We start from the raw sequence: 19,852 nt of genomic DNA on the forward strand, positions 1-19,852 counted from the left end.
GGAAGGGATTGAACTAACCTTGCCAGCCAGGCTTGCATGTAGGCTTAATGCTAATCTTCACCAGTACATCCTCAGCAGCTCTTTTCTTCCCACAGTCATATGCAGTCACTGTAAGCTTATATTGGTGCTCCTTGCCATAGTTTAACTTTTCTGTGTTTTTGATATAACCTGGCAACAGTGGAGAGTCAATTAACAAGGGATATATGTTCATCTTTTAGATTCATAGCTTCATTAAGTATACTTTTTTCCCTCCAGGTACTAAGGCTTGAATAGTAATATGTAATTAAGCTTTAAATTAACCCTTCTCTCAATGTATGTGGGTTTCATACCCTAAACAGCAAACTCAATTATTTAAGATTAAACCCAGAAGATTAACACAAATACATACAGCAGCAGATACTGTCTTTTTACAGCTCATTATGTTAGTGTAAATCTTTTAATAAAACCAAAGATTTACCTGTCTGCAGGTAAGGAGTGAAAACTGTAACTGTGTGGCCTACACAGTTCAGGGAGCAAGTTAATTAGTATTCTTTATTGAACCCAACACCCTCCACTCCATAGTGTAACCTCTCAAGCTCTTGATCAGTGTCTTAAATAAGGTTTTACACATTGCATGCTTTTCAAGCTTTATAAAATTTATTTGTAAAAGCAATCCTTATATACAGAAGAACAGTTATAGAAAGAGAAACATCTTAACAGCTAGTTTAGAACATGGTATATCTACACTGCTATTTTTAAAAGATAAAACATCAGCAGACCATAGGCTCTTTACGTCATGGTTAAAACCCTGTAAGTCCCCAACTTGGCACCAGATTCTTCAATAGAGTCCATAATTAAACAGGTATTTCTAAAAACTACAAAGTTTGAAAAAGACTGTCAAAGATGCTAATGCCTTAGAAACTGCTCTCTCTTTGGTCCCTGGGTTCAAAGATGTTGGGAAAAATCTCCAACAAAATACAATTTTAGAAGCAGCAAACACACTTGAAGTCACTGCTGACTGAATGCAGCACTGAATGTAGACTTGTGGAAGCTAGATATGTTAGAGAGGTGACAAGTATGATAGGCTGGTACTATCAGTGAAAGACAACCTGCCATTTATTATATACAGTTCAAATAAGAATCCAAAATGCCCACAAAAAGATGTCTGCTCAGTTACACTGTAGAACCAGGATTATAAAATGGAGTGATTTAAGTAAATTTGTAATAAAATACTCTGAATCACTAATTTTATTTTGACATTGACTGAATTTGAAACACTGTTCTAAAGTACTAAATTAGAAGAACTTTTCCCTCTCCTTGGCTCTTACCATCTTTGTCAATAGCAAAGGGAACATCTGGAGTTATTATTTCATAGGTGCATATCTGGCTGAACTGGGGAGAACAATCCGCATCCACAGCTTCTACTTTCAGGATATTGTCATACCTCTTCCCCTCAATAACTGTTGCTTTGTAGGACTTCTCTTTAAACACTGGTGCATACTCGTTAACATCATTCACCTGAATATGTACTGTAGCTCTGGAGATGAGACAGAACAGTCAGTTTTTAACACTGGTTGAAATAAAGCTACCATAGTTACAGAGCTGCCATTCAACTGACATAGGAATGACACCACATTTTACACATTAAGCTATCCACTAAAATTTAGGCTCATAAAAGAATAGTAGCCAGTGATGGAAGAGACTCATTAGCTCAAGTTCACCCCTCCGCTAAGGTATACATTTTCCTCTCCCAGAAGATTTTGTCCTTCTATAGCACCTTCCATCAGAGGACCTCAAAATTCTTTACACACAAATAAGTCCGCAACACCCCATGCAATAAGTAAGTTATTGGCATTTTACAGAGGGAAACTGAGGCACAGAAAACTTAAAAAATTAAAATCTGTGGCAAGATGGGAATAAAATCCTGGTATCTGATTCTTAATTTTGTGCTTTAAACATAGTACCATCCCTTTCTGCTATCACACCATCAGATATCAAGCTTATACTACTCTTGATTTTATGTTTTATTTAACAATGTGTTCTAGAAAACAAACATACAATGACAATTAGAAGTCAAGCTTCAGATTATTGGCTCAATCAAGAACATTAGGCTGGTTTTATTTCAGTAACAATACAAAGAGTCAAGTAAGTCAGCAAAAATAAAATGAGCTCATTTCTTATAGTTGGGAGTGAAAGGTCAGAGAATATGAAAGTAACAGAAAACACACATAAAACATTTTATCATGAGCCAAGTAATCCCAGAAAGACTGAGATCACAATGCCTTTCCTCTTGCACTTGTCACAATACATAAGTAAATACAGAATGGAAAAATATGTCAATGAAGAAAACAACAGAGAGCAAAGTGTGACTGATAGAACAAGTGTCAGGAATGTAAAAATACTATAGCAAAACATTTTATCAATGTATCCCTCCTGCGGAAGCAAATATTTCTAATGCTTACCTATGAGTTTCTCTTTTTTTTTAAAAAAAGGAGGCTTATTTTAGCCAACATGCCCAACAAATGCAGAGACACTCACTAGACATTTCAGTTTTCTTTAATACATGATGCATTTTCATCAGCAGGGAGAGACCAGCTTCATTGCCATACATCAGTTGAGGAGATTCAGGATAGTACACAGTCTCATTTTTGTATTACAGTAACCCATTTCAACACCATGAGAAAGTCATCAGCTCTCTATTGCTCAAGGAGTCCGGCCAACCACAAAGTGGAAGTGTAGTTTTTGACATGGGGATTAAACAGTCATTAATTGATGTTCTAGGAATCAAGTATCCCAGCGCTGTTACTTTCTTACTGATGCACTGGACTGCCTCAAAAATTGTTGACTGGTCATGCCTTCCCTTTTGTATCTAGCCTGTGTGCCTTTTGCTGGAAATCGGCATTTACATTTTGTGGTGGGCCCATCTCCTGTAGCAATGGCAAAAAGTGGATGGAGATTGCAAGTTCTATTACAAAGTGAACAGCTGCTGTGCAGAGGGAGTCACATGAAACCAGGCTGTACAGAAGTTGGAATTCTGCCCAGTCTCTGAAGTGGTTTATAATCTTTCCCTTTTGAGTATTTCTTCAATAGTTGGTGGTATCATCAAATAATTAGTTTACCAAAATACCACTTTTTCTACAGCACCTCTCTCTACGAAAAGGCTTCCCATGCTTAAATACCCTTTCTTTAGGTAAGGCATATAGCTAGGAAAGTAATGATGCCTACTCCTGACCCAATTCTCATCTCGTTTATGCCCTTCTTTCCTTAGCACTACCAGGAGTCTGCGACACGCTGTACAAATGTTTCTTCCAAAGTGCTGTATGGTTATTTTTCAGTGGCCTTTTAAAGCAGATGTTACTATGTGGTTATTTCCTTTCCCTCTATATAAAAAGCAGATTGCTCTGTTACTGTCATTTTAATCTAGAAAGAGAGGAATCTTAAACCAGCAATTTGGTTTTCTAATCAGGCTGCTTGGAAATTACAGAAGCATGTGTTCCATTACCCCTCCACAATACTAACACCTATTGGAGAGATTGTCTTTGGACTACTCTTTTAGCTTCGTTTCCCTCCAAGGTCCTTGCCCTCATGGGATTTTAACTGCTTTTCTCAGTATTTCTGCTGCCTAATTCACCACATTAACTTCCTGTGGAGTCAATATATCAAAGGACAAATAAGTCACTACAACCTAGAATCTAGGTGTAGTGACTTAAAGCAGTTCTTGTTTTTGCTTTGAACCACTTCTTGTATTAATATAATTTTTAAGCCCTTCAGAATCACCTGATTTACTTTCATTTCAAATATACAGACTATAAGCCACATCAATCAGAAGACTACTTAAACTGAACTTCCCCTCAGCCACCCACAGATTTACTTACTTGTGGGATTTTTTTGCATTAGCTCCATCTGGTCCCTTTCCACAATCATAGGCCTGGATGGTGAATGTGTAGTCCTTCTGCAGTTCACAGTCAAGTTTCTCTTTAGAGCGTATTATTCCCTCACCAGTGGATTTATCCACTACCACAGCATCAAAGGGGACATTTTGCCCATGAATTTTAAATCCACAAATCTCACCTAGAGATTCAAAGCAGCACAGGTTAGAATTTCAGTCAAAAACCTCTCCACACATTTTCAAATATAAAATGACTCGATATTTTGCAGCCAGGGATTTGTGAGGGTCTGTGGACAAAGCAAGAGCACTGTGCTTTAAAATGAGTGAGTTCTGGGAACTTTAGTAAAAAGAAGCATACGTTTGCCTTCCAAGCAACTTGTTTACTTTGCATCCATTCATGCAGGAATACAAAAGAGAAACGTAGACAGGCATTTCACAGGAGTACTTGAGATAGCTCTAGGGTAAGAGTAGATCTTATGAGAGCATACAGCCAAGGCCACTGGTAATATCTTCTATGCCACGCTACTGGGAATAGCTGGGCAGCTTGTTTACTTTGACCAGAGCAGAAGGTTAAAATGCACATTTACAAGTTGAGAGGTGAAGAAGCTTCAGAAATAGATTCAGCACCGTAATTACAGAAATTCTGTCAACAGATCAAATGGACAAAGTCTTCCTGTGCAATGTACCTGGCTAAAATTAGGGAATCAAAATAAACTACTGAATGAGAAAGGTAGAAATACCAACTTTTCAGGCATCCATTTCAACGCTGTCTACTAATACAATACCAATTATGTTAATCTTGACAGTTATTTCATGTAGAAGGATTTACTAGATATTCCTTTCTAGTCAGACTTTTCTTTCTTACAGACCTGAAAAAGAAACCTATAGTATAACTCACTTCTATTATATCTAAGACTATTTGCAAACTGGATTATAGAACAGATCTACTATTAATACTTAATCATATAGTGAGGAAAGTGTATTGCAGGGTGTGGCTGCTTTGGCAATTACATTACTTCTTCACAAAATGTATGGGAGAAAACTAAGATGTCCCAAAAATGTAAGCAACTAGTGAAAGTGCTATTTTTTACCAAAGCTTAACTGCAGTGTTCATATAACCTAGTATATAATCCCAAACAGTTCAAATGGATGTCTGATTTAAAGATATTTCTAACCAAGGGTTTGGCTACATAACAGTTTCTATCAATATTTTTTAAAATAGAAAAAAACTGGGAGAATAAAATGGGGGTAAAAGAGCATGACAGGATCTTCTGTTTAAGTGCTGATTCCCCATTTCATAACCAAAGTTAGTGGGTTAATATTCATAAAAGGGATAGAAAGAACCCTTTATCACCTTCTTTGGTGACTGTCACCTCAAAACTCTCTAAAGGGAGAAAAGATAAACCCAAGTCAGTAATACAGGAAAGACTAAAGAGGGAGCAAATAAGGAAAAAGTCAAAGATGAACATATTACACAGAAAAGATTTGGACAAATTGTATGAACAAATTCCAGTGGTCAGTTGCTGTAACTGTTACAAACCTAAAGCCTCAGTCACTAATGTGATTTAACCTCATTCTTCAGTCTATCATACACTTCAAAATTCTCAGGTTAAATGAATACTTGCTTTCAGATTGTTAAAAGGTGTCATATTGCTTTATTGGGTACTGGTAATAAAACTGGATATCCATGTGTTAAACAGGTAGATATTTGTTGAACTTCTGTGTTTTTGCAGAACTACCCATCAAGTTGAATTCTCATTGAACATAGCATCAACTAGCATCTCTATTTAAGGGATACGTATTGAATAGGGTTTTTTGGCTTTTTAAAATTTTACTTGAGGTTATTACCCCCACTTTAGGTTGATAAATTTTTTAAAAAAAAATCTAATTTGCATTTCACTATTAATGAAGCTTATTTACAATTTACATTTCTCTCAGCTTGAACAATGCAAACTTCCATGAATTTCACCTCCAAGTTTTTATGCTAAATGCTGCAATGTATGGGGTTGAAGTCACAGCAGAGGTTTCTTCATCGCCATGGGATTTTTATGTATCCTGAAAACATTTCTATTGGCATAGGTTCTCTAATAACTTGTGTTTGCAAAATGTAAGTTCAATGTCAAATTTGACTTCACAGTATTTCTTTAATTCATGATTTAAGATGAACATTTATGTTAACTTAAAGCTTTTATTTTCAGTAGGCTACTTAACTTGGGAAAAGCTATTTTTCCCCATTTCTTCATATCTTCAAGCATACCTCACAGACTTAACACGCAAGGAACAATTCACATCCCTCTTGCCCAGCAGCACCCAGCTACTTAAACACATGATTTCTGGATAAAAGACAGAGCTGACAGCATGCTTTATCCAAATAGAAATTATAGTACTCTTAAACCCTAAATTTGCACTTGTTACACATTGCTGAACATTCCACTTTTCTGACTACTATCATCTTTGACCTGAAATGCAGTTACAGCAAAGCTGACCCTTAATATGCAAGTCAAATGGAACCAGTGTTAATTCTCATTATTTTAATAAATACACAACTGTGCAACTAGTAAACCTCTACTCTAAATATTGGCTATGAAAAGAGGTTACCTATAACTTACTAATGCGGCAAACTGAACAACACTGTGCTTATAAGTACAAGAAAAATATTGGCTCAATACTAAAGCACATGTATCCTACAGGATAAAGGAAAAATTACTGCAGAATAGCTCACTTTTAAATGGTAGATCCTTGTTATAAAGGAGCCAATTTCTGAAACCACCTCTCATGAAGTTATCCCTGAAGATTATTTAAAAAGTAAACCCATGGGTTTATAATCGGTTACTTATTTTAACACACCAAGTTTATGATCTTCTAGGGCTTCCATATAAAACTGTTTCAGCATATTTTTACATAGCATGTAAATATAACCCTGAATTTTAAGATACTTTTAATAACAGGATCATTTTTTAAAAAAAACCCTGTACGCTCCTTAAATTCCTGGCTAAAGCTACAGAATAACGAAAAAGGACTATAGAACAGTTGCAGGCTTTTAAATATGAGCACACAGGGAGTCAAGCATTCTGAGCAAGGCATTAAGATTACAAAAGACTACATAGCTGCAGGGACACGATATGGCAGAAAGCCCAGTAATGACTGTTGGGGTTAATGTATTAAAGTGTGTTAATGTGACAGTTGTCTTTAAAAAAAGCTGATCAATTCTTGGAGAACTGAACTCTAGCACCAATGCCAACCTTTGCCAGTAGGCAGTTCAACTATTACATTCCTTGGCATCCCACCACTACAGTAATCCACAACTAATCTTACTGATATATACTCATGTTGTGTCTCCGAATGGTCCTTAGGATATTAAAGTCTCTGCTCAAGATATACTACAGCTCAATTTCTCTGAACAAGAATCTACCCAATATGTTTTAATTTACCATTTGATAGTAATGTGATCTTATTTATTTTAATAAAAAAATCCTGGTACAACAACTCTGACATTACAAAGAAAGTGGCTCATGCCTCAAAAAACTGAAGCCCATAAAGAATTATTTTAGTTATGATAAATTGGTGTTAATGGGCAATGTACAGCTCCCAGTTTGAGCAGAGCTTGTCAGATACACAGGTTACTTCCACCAAATTATCTCTATCATAAGAGATAAAACAAAAACATTTCTGTTTCCTAAAGTACAGAATATGTCAAGGGAGCAGGTTCCCTCTCCTCCCTCCAAACCCAATAAAGCTATTACTGGACAAGACAGTATACAGATGAATGTTCCGGCACATGGATAATATGCACCTTAAATTAGTACAATTCAAAAGAGATTATGCAGCAAAAATCAGGAGCCTGGTACATCAAGAGCTTTCATATGATTGAACAATTATTTTTACTAAGTTTCTTCATCTTGACAAAGCAAAGTTAAGTTCCATATGACGCATCAAGCACCAATCTGACCCAATAAGAACAGGTACCATGCTACATTATATGTACATTATATAACAATGCTTTTTGTCAGAGCTCTCTCATCTCATTCTGGAGTCAAGGTGAAACATGTTTCCATTCCTACCATACTCATAAGGGAATGGAGATCAATTAGCAGGTTAAATATTAGTTTATCTTCATTTGATACATTTTCACCTACACTTTCAATGTAGCTAAGCAAAACCTACATACAGTTCAATATATAAGCTAACACAAAAGGATTTTATGCACCTTACTTTAGCCAGAAAACATAATAATCCAGTCTCCTTAAAGGCATTCTTTACTATGGAACTTTTTACTGTTTAGTTGCAGCATGCTCTGATGAGGGTAATTTTTTTAGGCTCCTTCATGGTATTATGTTGCACTGTGATGTAATTTGATTTACTGAAAATTAGTTTTTAAAATATTAGAACTAGAGGGCATAACGAGTTTGATGTTTAAATTCTTCTTAAAATATTGGAGTCAGCATCTCATGCCAGCATCCTTCCAAAGAGAGAAAATCCCAGCTCCCTTCTAAAGAGAGAAAAAACTTCCTTCCAAAGAGGGAAAAGTATGAATATGTTCTAACAAATTCCAGACATGTATCATTCTATTACTAGGACTTTGAAGTGTGGAAGTCATTTGAAAGCTCACCCTTTATACAAACTCTACCATTCATCTTCCCTACCAATTCTTTACTATCCAGCTGACTGCTGCATTACACATAAGCCTGCTGTAGACAGGACGTCAGCACAGTTCCCTGCCCTAAACAAACAAGGCGCTGGCAGTACAGTGTGGAGACACACCAATAGCAGTCACTCACTGGAAAATGTGAGTTACATGCTTCTCCAGACAGAAGTGTTTTTTATTTTTCAAGAGAATGAACAGAGATGCTACAAGAGCATTTTTCAAGGTTACAGGCACACGTACTCTCTAAACAAAGAATCCTAGCCCCCACAAAAATATTTCTTGGACCCTCTTTACATCGGTTAATATGGGGAAAGTAAATAACATTGTTTAAGAGTGGTTAACTACCTTTATTAAAGTCTGTTATAACCATCTTGAAGAATCTTAATTCCACTAGGGGATCATCTCAAACAAAGTGCTACTTTAAACCTGTTTAAGGTCCATCAACACTGCAAATTCAAAAGTTTTTAGAGACCCAGTGTCACAAGCAGCATAAAAGCATAGTTCTTTATTGAAGTTAGATAGGAGCTGATTACGTTAAGAATTTAAGGTATTAGCAGGATATTTAAACATGTTGTTTGATCTCATTTATACTGCAAAATGTTATTGTGCAGTAATCTTCTCAGGAAAAAATCAGTTTGACCAAGTTCTCTCAAAAGCTGAATTTGTACTGTAGAAGGGATTTCATTGGATTCACTGCAGAGCTTTGTTAATCATCCTCCCAAGCATTCCCATGATACACCAAAAGAGTATCAGCAAGATTGATTGCAGAGGGGCTACTCTGAAGTCAAACAAAATGCCTTGTCCTGCTTTCTAAGTATGATATATTCCAGATGTCCAATAATCCAAATCAACATAGAAGGTATCTGGATAATCATATTTCGTTTCAAACACCTGGGCTTCTTTGAATGTGTGATCACAGTTAAGCCATAATGTTGAGAACCATCCACAGTGCAATACAAGTGAGCAAAGCAATATTAATGAATCATAAAATATTGCCTTTCCTTGTCCCATAATTCCATGTATTATAAAGCATAATCACTAGTTTCAAGATGGGTAATATGGTGGTTAAAATAGCTAAGTTTCAGTATTTTTAAACCAAATAAGAGTTTGAGAAGTGGTTTAATTTCTGTAAGTGAGGGCAGTTTATTAGAACGTCAACTTTTTTAGGCAACAAAAAATGTGCATTTTTAACCAATGTAAGTCTTTACCACTGAAACGGAATAACACAATTAAATCTGAAGCTCTTTGTTTTGCTGTGACAACATTTTGTCACTGTTCTAACAGGCTTCTCACTTAAACACCCACATACATGGTGCTGGACGATGACAATACTATTCTCTGTTCTAGGATATGCGTAAGGCACCACCAAGTATTATCTGGAATAAATCACTATGCTGATCAGCACCACTCCCACATCTCCACTCCTCAAAAGGAAATTGGAGTATTGTCCTATTTAATGTTAGGCAAACACTTTTATAAATTCTCATAATATATTTCCCCATCAGGAATTTAACACGCGTCTACCAGTTCTAAATACATAAAGGAAAGCCCTCTGCACATTCTGTTTATGTACATCATATAAAGTCTAAGATCTTAGCCAGTTTGAGACGGTTGCCCTTAGGACTTCGCTAATTTTAGTTTTCTTGGAAGTCGAAGTATTAACATTTATGTAAACTTACAATTAAGTCAATTTATGATGGTCACAGACAGTTGTTAGGGTAAAGCAGGTTTACATTCATATTTTTACCACTACCACTATATGGGGTTGTTTTGTAAAGTAACATATTGCTCTAATCTTGAACTGCTCCTCTACAAATTTGAAATGCTATTTGAACTTATCATGCAGGTGGTTTCTTAAAGCTTAATTATACCTGAAATGTACCTGAACATTTACTGTCCAGTAGATACAGAAGAGCTAAATTGTTGCTTTCACAAACCGCTGCATAGTGTCAAGTTACTATTAAGACAAGCATTTAAAATATTTCTGAACAGTGAGACGTCCTATCCTCTTTTCCTAATCAATAGGACTGCAGGCCAGTCTTTCTATACCATTATTAGATTATTTTTAATCTAATAATTAGATTAGTCTGTTTAAATATCTGTAGAACAATGTGGAATTTTAAGAATACCCATGGTTAAGAATCACTGGGGAGGGAGCAAAAGCTGGTAACTGTTCTATGTACCCTCGTTGAGAGCAATCTCTCTATACATTGTTTTCTTTTCCCTTTTAGTAGAAAGGACAAGAGCACAAAAATGAGAAGATCAGTAATTAGATGGTTAGAACTCTATTAGGTCTGTTCTTACTAAAGATAAGTAGCTTTCTAAGTTAGCTGTTGGAAGGTCTGGTAAATTAGAACAGTTTCTAATTCCAAGATAAATTAAAATATAGCGTAAAGATCGAGCAAAAGTATTATTAACTTAAGGGTGAACCATTACAAGATGTTGTAGATATCTCAAAATCAATCGTTACAAAACTCGAGAAATTCAGGGTTAAGGTTACACTTAAGAAATACAAACACATTAAGATACCCAAAGAACCTTAACTCTGTCCTCTAAATACATGTGGTAAGTTTTAAAAATCATAATAATGTTAAATATTTATGATCCCAGATTAAACAAATTTTTAAAGACATTTATCTCAGGTTGTCTAGTCTTCCTATCACTGATTTATTACAATCAATATAATTGTTTCATGTAAATTAGCTGTACAAGACAGGTGACAATGGCCCCTCTTAAGAATTACCTGAGCTGTTGACCTGAACCTGACTGTTGTCTATAGTTACAATTAGATAGTCATTTATAATTCAAGTTACATCTTACTTTTTCAAATTATAGCGTATACATAAGATTTCAGTTATTTTTAACTGTATAGAAAGTTTGAAGAGTATCATCCTGTTAAAATCATTCATGACAAAGAAAAGAAGAAAAAAGACTAAGAAGCATAGTACCCTGTGTCAAAGAAACCAGTTTTTAATCAATTTCAGCTCAAACAAATTTGTGAATTTACTTGTAAATTCTCATAAAATTAGTTCTGTACTTAAAGAGTAAGCACTGTGTATTTGGCAAATTATGCTTTATTATTCATACAGAGAGGTGCAATCTTAGCTATGGAGCTGTGACCAGTATATCCATAACACTTGAAACAATTAGGATATTTAATATTTCAGCTGGCTGCTGATTTAGCAAGTCCATTTTCAAGTCATTTCCTTTTTGTTGCCAGGTTGCAAATAGAAGATAAATTCCTAAAACTGATAAGACTTAGAACGTGAACTGCCTCTTGTTCCAACTATTTTACAGGAACTCTAGATTCTTTAAGATTTTACTTATACAAGGAAGTTTCTGCAGAAAAACATCTCATTCAGGCTGAGAGCTGAAAATGCCAAATGGTCTCCTTTAAAAACAACCCTCCTACATCTAGCTCAAGCAAAGAGACAATGCATGGGATATTTATATTCCATTGCTGCCTATTGCACCTTTAAATATAGTCTTTAGAAAGAAATCGTTACTGAAACTGAAAGCCATTATTCCCACGTGAAAAGTAAAGCACAGCCTATCTTCAAACAATTAACATTTTATCCAATAGCTTAGAGACTGCTTTCTTTAGTGTTCATTTGAAGCACATTAGCAACAGGATAATCTTGCTGTTGAGGCACCAGATTGGGAACCAGGACATGTAGATCCAATTCCTGGATTCACCATGGACATTGTGTGTGATCTTGGGACAAATCACTTGCTCTGTGTTTCAGTTCCCTATTTGTAAAATGAGTATAACAATACTACCTGTGTCTCCCATTATTTGTCTTGTCTATTTATATTATCAGCTCTTTGATGCAGGGACTGTCACTCTACGAATCCATGTGGCACCTAGTGGAATGGGGCCTCAATCTTGCTTGGGGCCTTTAAGTACCACCATAGTGCCACAAAAACTTGACAGGAACTATAGGGAATATAATAATGATAGGTTGTACAATGATCAGCTACCAGAAGTAAGCACTATGTCAGTATGCAAGATGCAAAATTCCATTTTCTATACATATTTTTTGCCCTATGGCAAGAGCAGGCCAAAAAACCTTCAAACTGCCTATTTACATAAAACATTCACACACTTTCAATATAGAAACTAAGGCATTCTGCATACAGGACCATTTGAAGTGTTTTGGTTGGCTGCTTGAGGGGGCTTAAGAGGAATAGTTTGTCTCCTACCAAGAGGAGATGGGGAATTCTTCGCAGGCTACTCTGATTGGCAGACTTCCAACATTATACTTCAGCTAAAGGATCCTCAGCTAACAAGCTATACTACTGGGATAAAAAAAGATGCTTAAAACACTTAAAAATACTAACTTTACTACAGAAAACAGTATAGATTAGGATATCTTCTTTATCTGCTAACACAGAAGTAGTATATGGCTAGCACACTAACTACTACACTTAGTGACTGTAGAAGTAGAAAAGGATGTCCATTTCCAAGACTATCCAAGATTACTGAATAAACTGACCATAGACAGTTTGGATTTCTGCAGAAAACCTCAACCCAAAGATGGTGCAGAAGGAACACAACATTAATCTTAGTAGCAATTAATCATTGTCACCAAACCCCTTCAGTCTATAATGGAGGACAAACACAAGCGAAGCAATCTATAAAGATAAATTGTGGATTCTTCCAGAATGATAAGAAAACTGATTTTCACAGAACTTTTTCTATGTTGAATAGTGCAAAAAGCATTATCCAGAGCACAAGTATTTAAGAGAAAGTTACAGTCTATACAAGGAACACCCATACAGACTGGTACAAGTGAAGTGAAAAATATAAGCATAAAACCTCTAGTCTGCAAGATACAATCACCTCTTGTTTAGAAGAGCTGTATCTTTTAAACAAAAATCCGGTATCATGAACCAACATTTTCCATGAAAAAACCTTAGGAAGCATTCTTAAGCTACAGTTCATTAGGGAAAAAATGCTGAGTAACACATAGTAACTCCCATCAAACAAGAATTTACATCAATGGAAGAACAAATACAGATAGATTCTGTACCTGCAAACCGCAGAGGTGCATCTTTATCGAGAGCTATCAAGGGGGGATCCAGGAGTACTGTGTTGTCATTTTCCGTAACTATACCATGATATGTCGTTTCAATCCATGGCTTGTGCTTGTTAACTATAAAGAACAAGACAAGATTAGGGAAACAAAAGTTAATGACTTTTTAAATAAAAATTAAAATACTGAAGATGTTTTTCCCCATTTTGAATTTTCTGGTTTTGAACAAGCACTTTATTAAAACAAAGAAATCTGATTTCTTAATGTTACATTATTTTTATGCCTCCATTTTCCTAAGGCGTTCTTTAAAAAAAATATAGTTTTCTATCTATACCTTCATCTCCAAATACTTTCTTTTTGTATACTGATACATATGCAAGAACCTTCCCTGGTACGAACAGCTAATCAATTTCTGTTTACCCACCCACAAAGAGAATTGCTTTAGACAGGCAAGTAAAATTCATTTTTTCATTATTAACCAATCATCAGAGCAAAGAGTAGCCTGTGAATTGCCTGTGCCAAAGCTCAAATTTTAATGACAATTTTGCAAGGCCACTCCATTGAGAACTAGTGTTTCTACTGTTGCCAAAGCAGCATTTGGGTTGGAGTTTTTTATTTGTTTTTTTTTAAGAAAGTTACTGAAAAATTACAAGTAATGTTTTATTTAAGGCTGTCTAAGATAAACCTGCTTTTAAACTAAAGTAAGGAATAAAATGAGAGGACTGCTTATTTTCACACATCACTGCTCTACTTAATGCTCAGCATATAACCAATCCAATTACATGCTAAGCCTTTGTATTTACAGCACCTTTTTAGTATCAATTGTTCAAGGAGACAGGAAAATCTACCAAGACCTCAGCTGTAAGAAACTGCAGATTCTTGCACATAAACTTCAAGAGCAACATTCTCACTGCAAATGTACATTTAACTATGTCAATGCCTCTGGAAACTAATATTCACAAGTACTAGAGTCAAACAATTACATAAAGAGAAACAACACTGCTACCTGTCAGCTTTAAAGTAGTTCATTTTGGTGATCCATTATGATCACCCTCAATAAGACTCTCCTGCCCTTCCCCACAAAAAGCAAGGCAGAACCATCCAGTTCTGCACTTTTTATGAATAATCCCCGTGTCTTGGATTTAAGCATATACACCATGCAAGATTTCATGAACTGAAACAATTACAAGACACTATCTGTAAGTAATGCACCCATTAGTCAAAAGATTTCCCCCCAAAATAATGTGAGAAAACACTCACTTGGGTCTGACTGTATTTGTCATCCTATGACAGACAATTAGTGATCTAAAGTATCTGTTCTAAAAATGCCACCTTTTTCTTTACCAGAACTCAAGTTTAGGCTTAACTGGTTGAAGACACTCAGACAATAAATAGTTGTGTCCTATATATCCTAGTATACCTGCATATGAACAAATTAAATTATGAAAGAAGCTCCTCCAGTGTTGCATAATTTTGAAATCCTTCAACTAGTAACCTGTAACAGCTGTTTCTGATCAACCAGAATTAAGCTCAAAGAGCAATGGACATGGAGGGTAGCTTTCCTCCAATTTTAAGTCATTCCAGTCCAAAATTAGAGTTCCATCTTTTTATTTTAGTGAACTTATTTCCATTAGCAATCTAAAACACAGTTAAGTAAGAGTTTCAACTTTATTCACACATATGCACAAATAATTAGTTCAGAAACAGGTGATATAAACAAGCTTCATTTATTTAAAGAGTTTTAATTCCACCCCCAAGTAGGATTGTGTTGCTTAAACAAACACTCAAATATGCAAGATCTATAGCATCATCAGTACTACCAATTTCTTTCCTTTTGTGCATGTTTACAGCAGGTAATTATATCAAATACAGATAAAAGTATCCTATACAGAAAGAAAATGGATATGTGCCTTTCTTGCTTTTTCATGTCTGAAAAAGGCCTCAGATGTTTCTCACAGCCAGCTCAATAACAAAGCAGAAGGGAATTGGTTCTTCTTGTTTATACAGTAGGTGTTCCAGGGTCTTGTCCATAATGCTTTCTTGGAGGACATTATGGAGGATTGGAAAATTTACATGATAAACAAAGAAAATAGAGCCTGATTGAAAAGGGGCGAGGTGGAGTCATTTTTATTCGGAGACTTTAGAACTCCTGTTAAAATGTAATAAGGAAACCTTAACTATAATCCTCACACCTGATAAATATTTAGATTTTTACCCTTAAGGCCTCTTTTGCCTAAATAGTATCTCAACATTCACAGAACTAGCCCCTGCAAATAAAAGTCAGTGTATATTAAACAACTAGTTCCATCCCAACTCTGACAGTTCCCTAATGATTAAGGCATAAAATGCTCAATTTCAGACAGTTTAAAAACTGATTCTTGGCCCATTTATAGAGTGTATGTATAGCCAAAATTATAGTTAACTCTAAATACTTAAACACAAAAATTCAGTAACCAAGGGATCAAACCACAAGTATGAGGGGCATTCAACACGTCATTGATTTCATCCAGACACCTGCTTTCTTAGCTGATCAGATATGTATCGCCCATTGCATGAGACAGCTCTTATGCATTATGCTGGCAAAATCACTACTAAATGCACTCTATGTTTGGAACATTGCAATAAGATTAAGTGCCTGACTTTAAAAAAATACTGTCACCTATTGTGTGGTATTACAAGAGTTAATAAAAAAAGATTTCTAAGCACTTTCCAAAGTTTTAAACTAACACAATTTTAAAGATTCATAGGTTTGAATTTGCAAAACCATCCCAGATAGTGAAAGAGCTTTGTCAGTTTATCTTTAAAGCATGTAGAGCCCACAAGCCAGTTATATGCCCAGCACACCAATTACCTTCGGTATCTGACTCATCCTGCACATAAAATAAGGCATAACTGTATTGTTACATCTTTGTTTAAAGTACTCACTAAAGGACTTACAAGTAGCCAAGGACCAAAAATATGTTCAAAGTTACTGTTTTCAGAGTTCGGTATACAATTTCCCCTGAATTCTGCATATCTTAAAAGTGAGTTTAAACATTTCTTATAGATGAGTTTTAAAACTACCATAATTTTAGTAAATTTCACTGCAAAACTCTGTGCCAGATGGGTAGCAGGAGTGAACGCTTTATTGCTTTTAGCTTCAGTAACATCAGGAAACCTTCTCTTAGACATCTTCTCATAAAAAACATCCTAAATCTCAGCTACTGGATACCCAGAACACATCTCAAATCCTCTAAAACCCACCCCCCATCCTAAAAAACCCCAAAACCACAATCATGTAAGCAGATATCCATCAAAATAAGAAAGGGGGTGACTGAATGTTCATCATCTCACATAATCTACCCTCTAGACAATTTTAGCCAGTTAAATTTGATGGGGAGACAGGGAAAGATGAATTCAAGCCATTCTGCCACATTCTTACATATGAGGATTCAGAAAACAAAGGGACAAAAGCAAGTAGCAATGGAAGGAGAAGCCACCTAGGAAATCACCATCCTTATGTGCTTTTTAACCATTTTCTAATGGTAAAAGAATTTGGTAGTTGCACAAACTGACTGGAGCAATAGATGCATCTTCACAAAGCAGAGGAAAAGACTTGGGTATGAAAGATGAGTAGGATAACTCCTAACTAATTTTCATCCAGAGGAAATCCACAGAATTAGCTATTTTATTCTAGGAGAGTAATGTTACCAGTATGGTTTGGTTTAGACCAGTGTTTCTCAATTGGGGTTCCACGGGAACACCGTTAGGGTTCTCCACGCCGTCGAGAGCAGCTATTCTCCACGCTGTCGAGAGCAGCTATTCTCCGCGCAGCCAAAAAAGGGATGAGGTCCCGGATTTTTCGGCGGAGAGTATTGAGGGTAAGGAAAATTGAAGTGAGGAATGCTGACCCAGTTGTTTGAAATTTGTTATATAATTTGCTTATTTCGACTTTTTTTTGACCCCATATGTAAAAATACTGTTAAGAGTTTGGGGGGATTCCGCAATATTTATGGAGTTCAAAAGGGTCCCGTGGCCAAACTTAATTGAGAAACACTGGTTTAGACATTCCTCCACTATTCTCACCTCTTATCAAGTAAAAATATTGGTCATACTGTACATAAACTTGCCTTATACCGGAGAGGAGTCTAAATTAGCTGAACCCAGGCAATTTGCAGATTGAATTGCAGAAAATACCACATGAAGTTACAATATCTCAGCAGTACTCTCATTTAGGCAAGCTTCTATTAACTCTACTAAAAAACCCAAACCAGAAATTATTTCAAGTTTCAAAACAAAGGAAAAACTGCATTTAAATGAATAACACTGCTTCTTAGTTATTAATAGACTTGTACTTCCACAGCCCCTTTCATCCAAAGATCTCAGTGGGTTTTACAAACATTAAGCTTCATAATATCCTATGAGGTAGTGAAGCATTATCACCATTTTACAGAAGGGTAAACAGATCCACAGAGAGGCATGTGACTTGACCAAAGCTACAGAGCAAGTCCTCCAAGGGGCTGAGGAAAGAACCAAGGTCTCCTGACTCAGGCCTGTTCTATACTAGAAAGTTTTACTGTAATTGCTATGCCGGTTCAGAATGTGAGAAAGTCACATCCCCAACCAAAACAACTATGCTGGCAAAAGCCCTAGTGCAGACACAGTTATATCTGTCCTGCTGCAGGCATAGCTTATTCTATTAAGGCAACTGGTTTCAGCTATACCAGCAAAAGAACTCTTGCTAATGAAACTTGCATCCCCCTGAGGAAGGTTTGCTGGTATAGTTCTACTGCCATATCTATACCAACAGACTCTGCAAGTGTACAGAAAGCATTAATCTTGTAATTTCATCACTAGGAAATCCTTTCTCCCTAGTCAGTAATTTAATTTACCATATTTTATTATATAGTAGGAAAAGTGCCACAAAGCCTTAAAGCAGCAACAGAACACAACTGAACATACTTTGTCTCATGTGGAATACACTGACCATTTGTTGCAGCTCTACTGAAGCATCAGACAAGTGTGGGTAATTGAAGGCCAGCTAATTACATTTCTTTTTGCTACAGGAACAAAAATCACACACATTAACTGCACTAATTTAAGTACTTACAAAAAGCTGAACTATACCACTGCAGAGTTAAAATAAACAGAATTATGTTCTTGTTGTATGTCAAGGATGGATAATTTATCAGACATCCATGGTAAAGTATACACTTGTTGTCCACTAATTTTTGTACAACTGCAATTTCACAACATGGATCCTTATGCCAACAATATTTTGCCAGCCCAGCTACATCAGTGGTGGTGGAAGGAAGGAAAAACAAAAACAAACAAAAAAAATCACACCCAATTGACATAGCTGTGCCAGCAAAACTTTCAAGTGTAGACCAGGCACTAGAGTCAGCTTGGCTTTAAATACATTAGTCAAACAATTATGTGATTAACTGATATCCTGAGCCAGATGTTTAAGCTCACTTCTATTTTAAACTGTAAATCCTAGTTATAGTAAGAGTTTTCTTATTAATGCATCCATTGATTTTTATTCTGAAGAGTAAATAAACTGTTTCTCCTTATATTAGAAGGGTAATTAGTAGTTTGACAGATGTGCACTTGAAATGTTAAGACCTCTTTTACTTAACAGAAACACTGGCTGCATCGTGACTAACTGCCACACAAGGGATCACGGTTCAGTTCTGACATTGATTTTTAGTCAGAACCCACCACGGAAATTAGTAGTTTGCTGAATGGTCTCATAATGGCATCCTTTTGCACACTCTCTTTTTTTAAAAATGAAGTTCTACAAATTAAAGGTGTGTAATAGTGTAGGCCCTTCTAGCGCTGCCAAAAATTCGCAAGCCAGCATTTGCTGAGTATTGGACATTGCCTACATGCAATACATTACTAAATAAGTTTCCTTACACATAAATTATTTATATAATGCTCAATTAGTTACCTATTTCAACTCTGACAAATCACAATTGGTTTACATAGCATTATATGCTGTGAACACTAAATGTCCAGTAACAGTTTATTAGACATTAAACAATGGTTTTAGCGTCAGTCTGATTTTCCTTTAGTTTGTCAGAAAGCTACAAGATTCCAAAAGCCCAAAAAACAAAACAAATAAAAATTAACATTTCAAGTGGCCTTTGGAAAGAGGTTTAAGTTCAAAATAAAACAGAAGCAGCCCACTTCAGCTCTGTCATTCACAAAATGCTCGAGCTGCTGTTAATCTCCTATCACATAAACAGGATAAGTTACATTGGTTTCTCTGAAATACAATATTCATCGTAACTTGACAAGCCCCAGCTGGAATCTGCTGTA

The 19,852-nt window shown here is 35.8% G+C and overlaps 1 protein-coding gene across 6 annotated transcripts in view; it reads right to left on the reverse strand.

Annotated features, from left to right (window-relative positions):
* Window positions 1-19,852, reverse strand: part of CLSTN1 (calsyntenin 1) — a 55,511-nt gene that overhangs the window by 20,215 nt on the left and 15,444 nt on the right. For 4 of the 6 annotated variants that reach the window (XM_067567355.1, XM_067567357.1, XM_067567360.1 and 1 more), the window contains exons 2-6: window positions 13,547-13,669; window positions 5,223-5,252; window positions 3,855-4,050; window positions 1,308-1,516; window positions 19-168 (exon numbers count right to left, since the gene is read on the reverse strand). In XM_067567355.1, the coding sequence (XP_067423456.1) occupies window positions 19-168; window positions 1,308-1,516; window positions 3,855-4,050; window positions 5,223-5,252; window positions 13,547-13,669 (708 nt within the window). The remainder of the gene's footprint in view (window positions 1-18; window positions 169-1,307; window positions 1,517-3,854; window positions 4,051-5,222; window positions 5,253-13,546; window positions 13,670-19,852) is intronic. The other 2 variants (XM_067567358.1, XM_067567356.1) reach the window with 1 other exon arrangement.

This window comes from Emydura macquarii, unplaced genomic scaffold (genome assembly GCF_026122565.2).
Source record: "Emydura macquarii macquarii isolate MOO-44397 ecotype Brisbane River unplaced genomic scaffold, CSIRO-AGI_Emac_v2 contig_2768, whole genome shotgun sequence".
NCBI classification, from domain to species: Eukaryota; Metazoa; Chordata; order Testudines; family Chelidae; genus Emydura; species Emydura macquarii.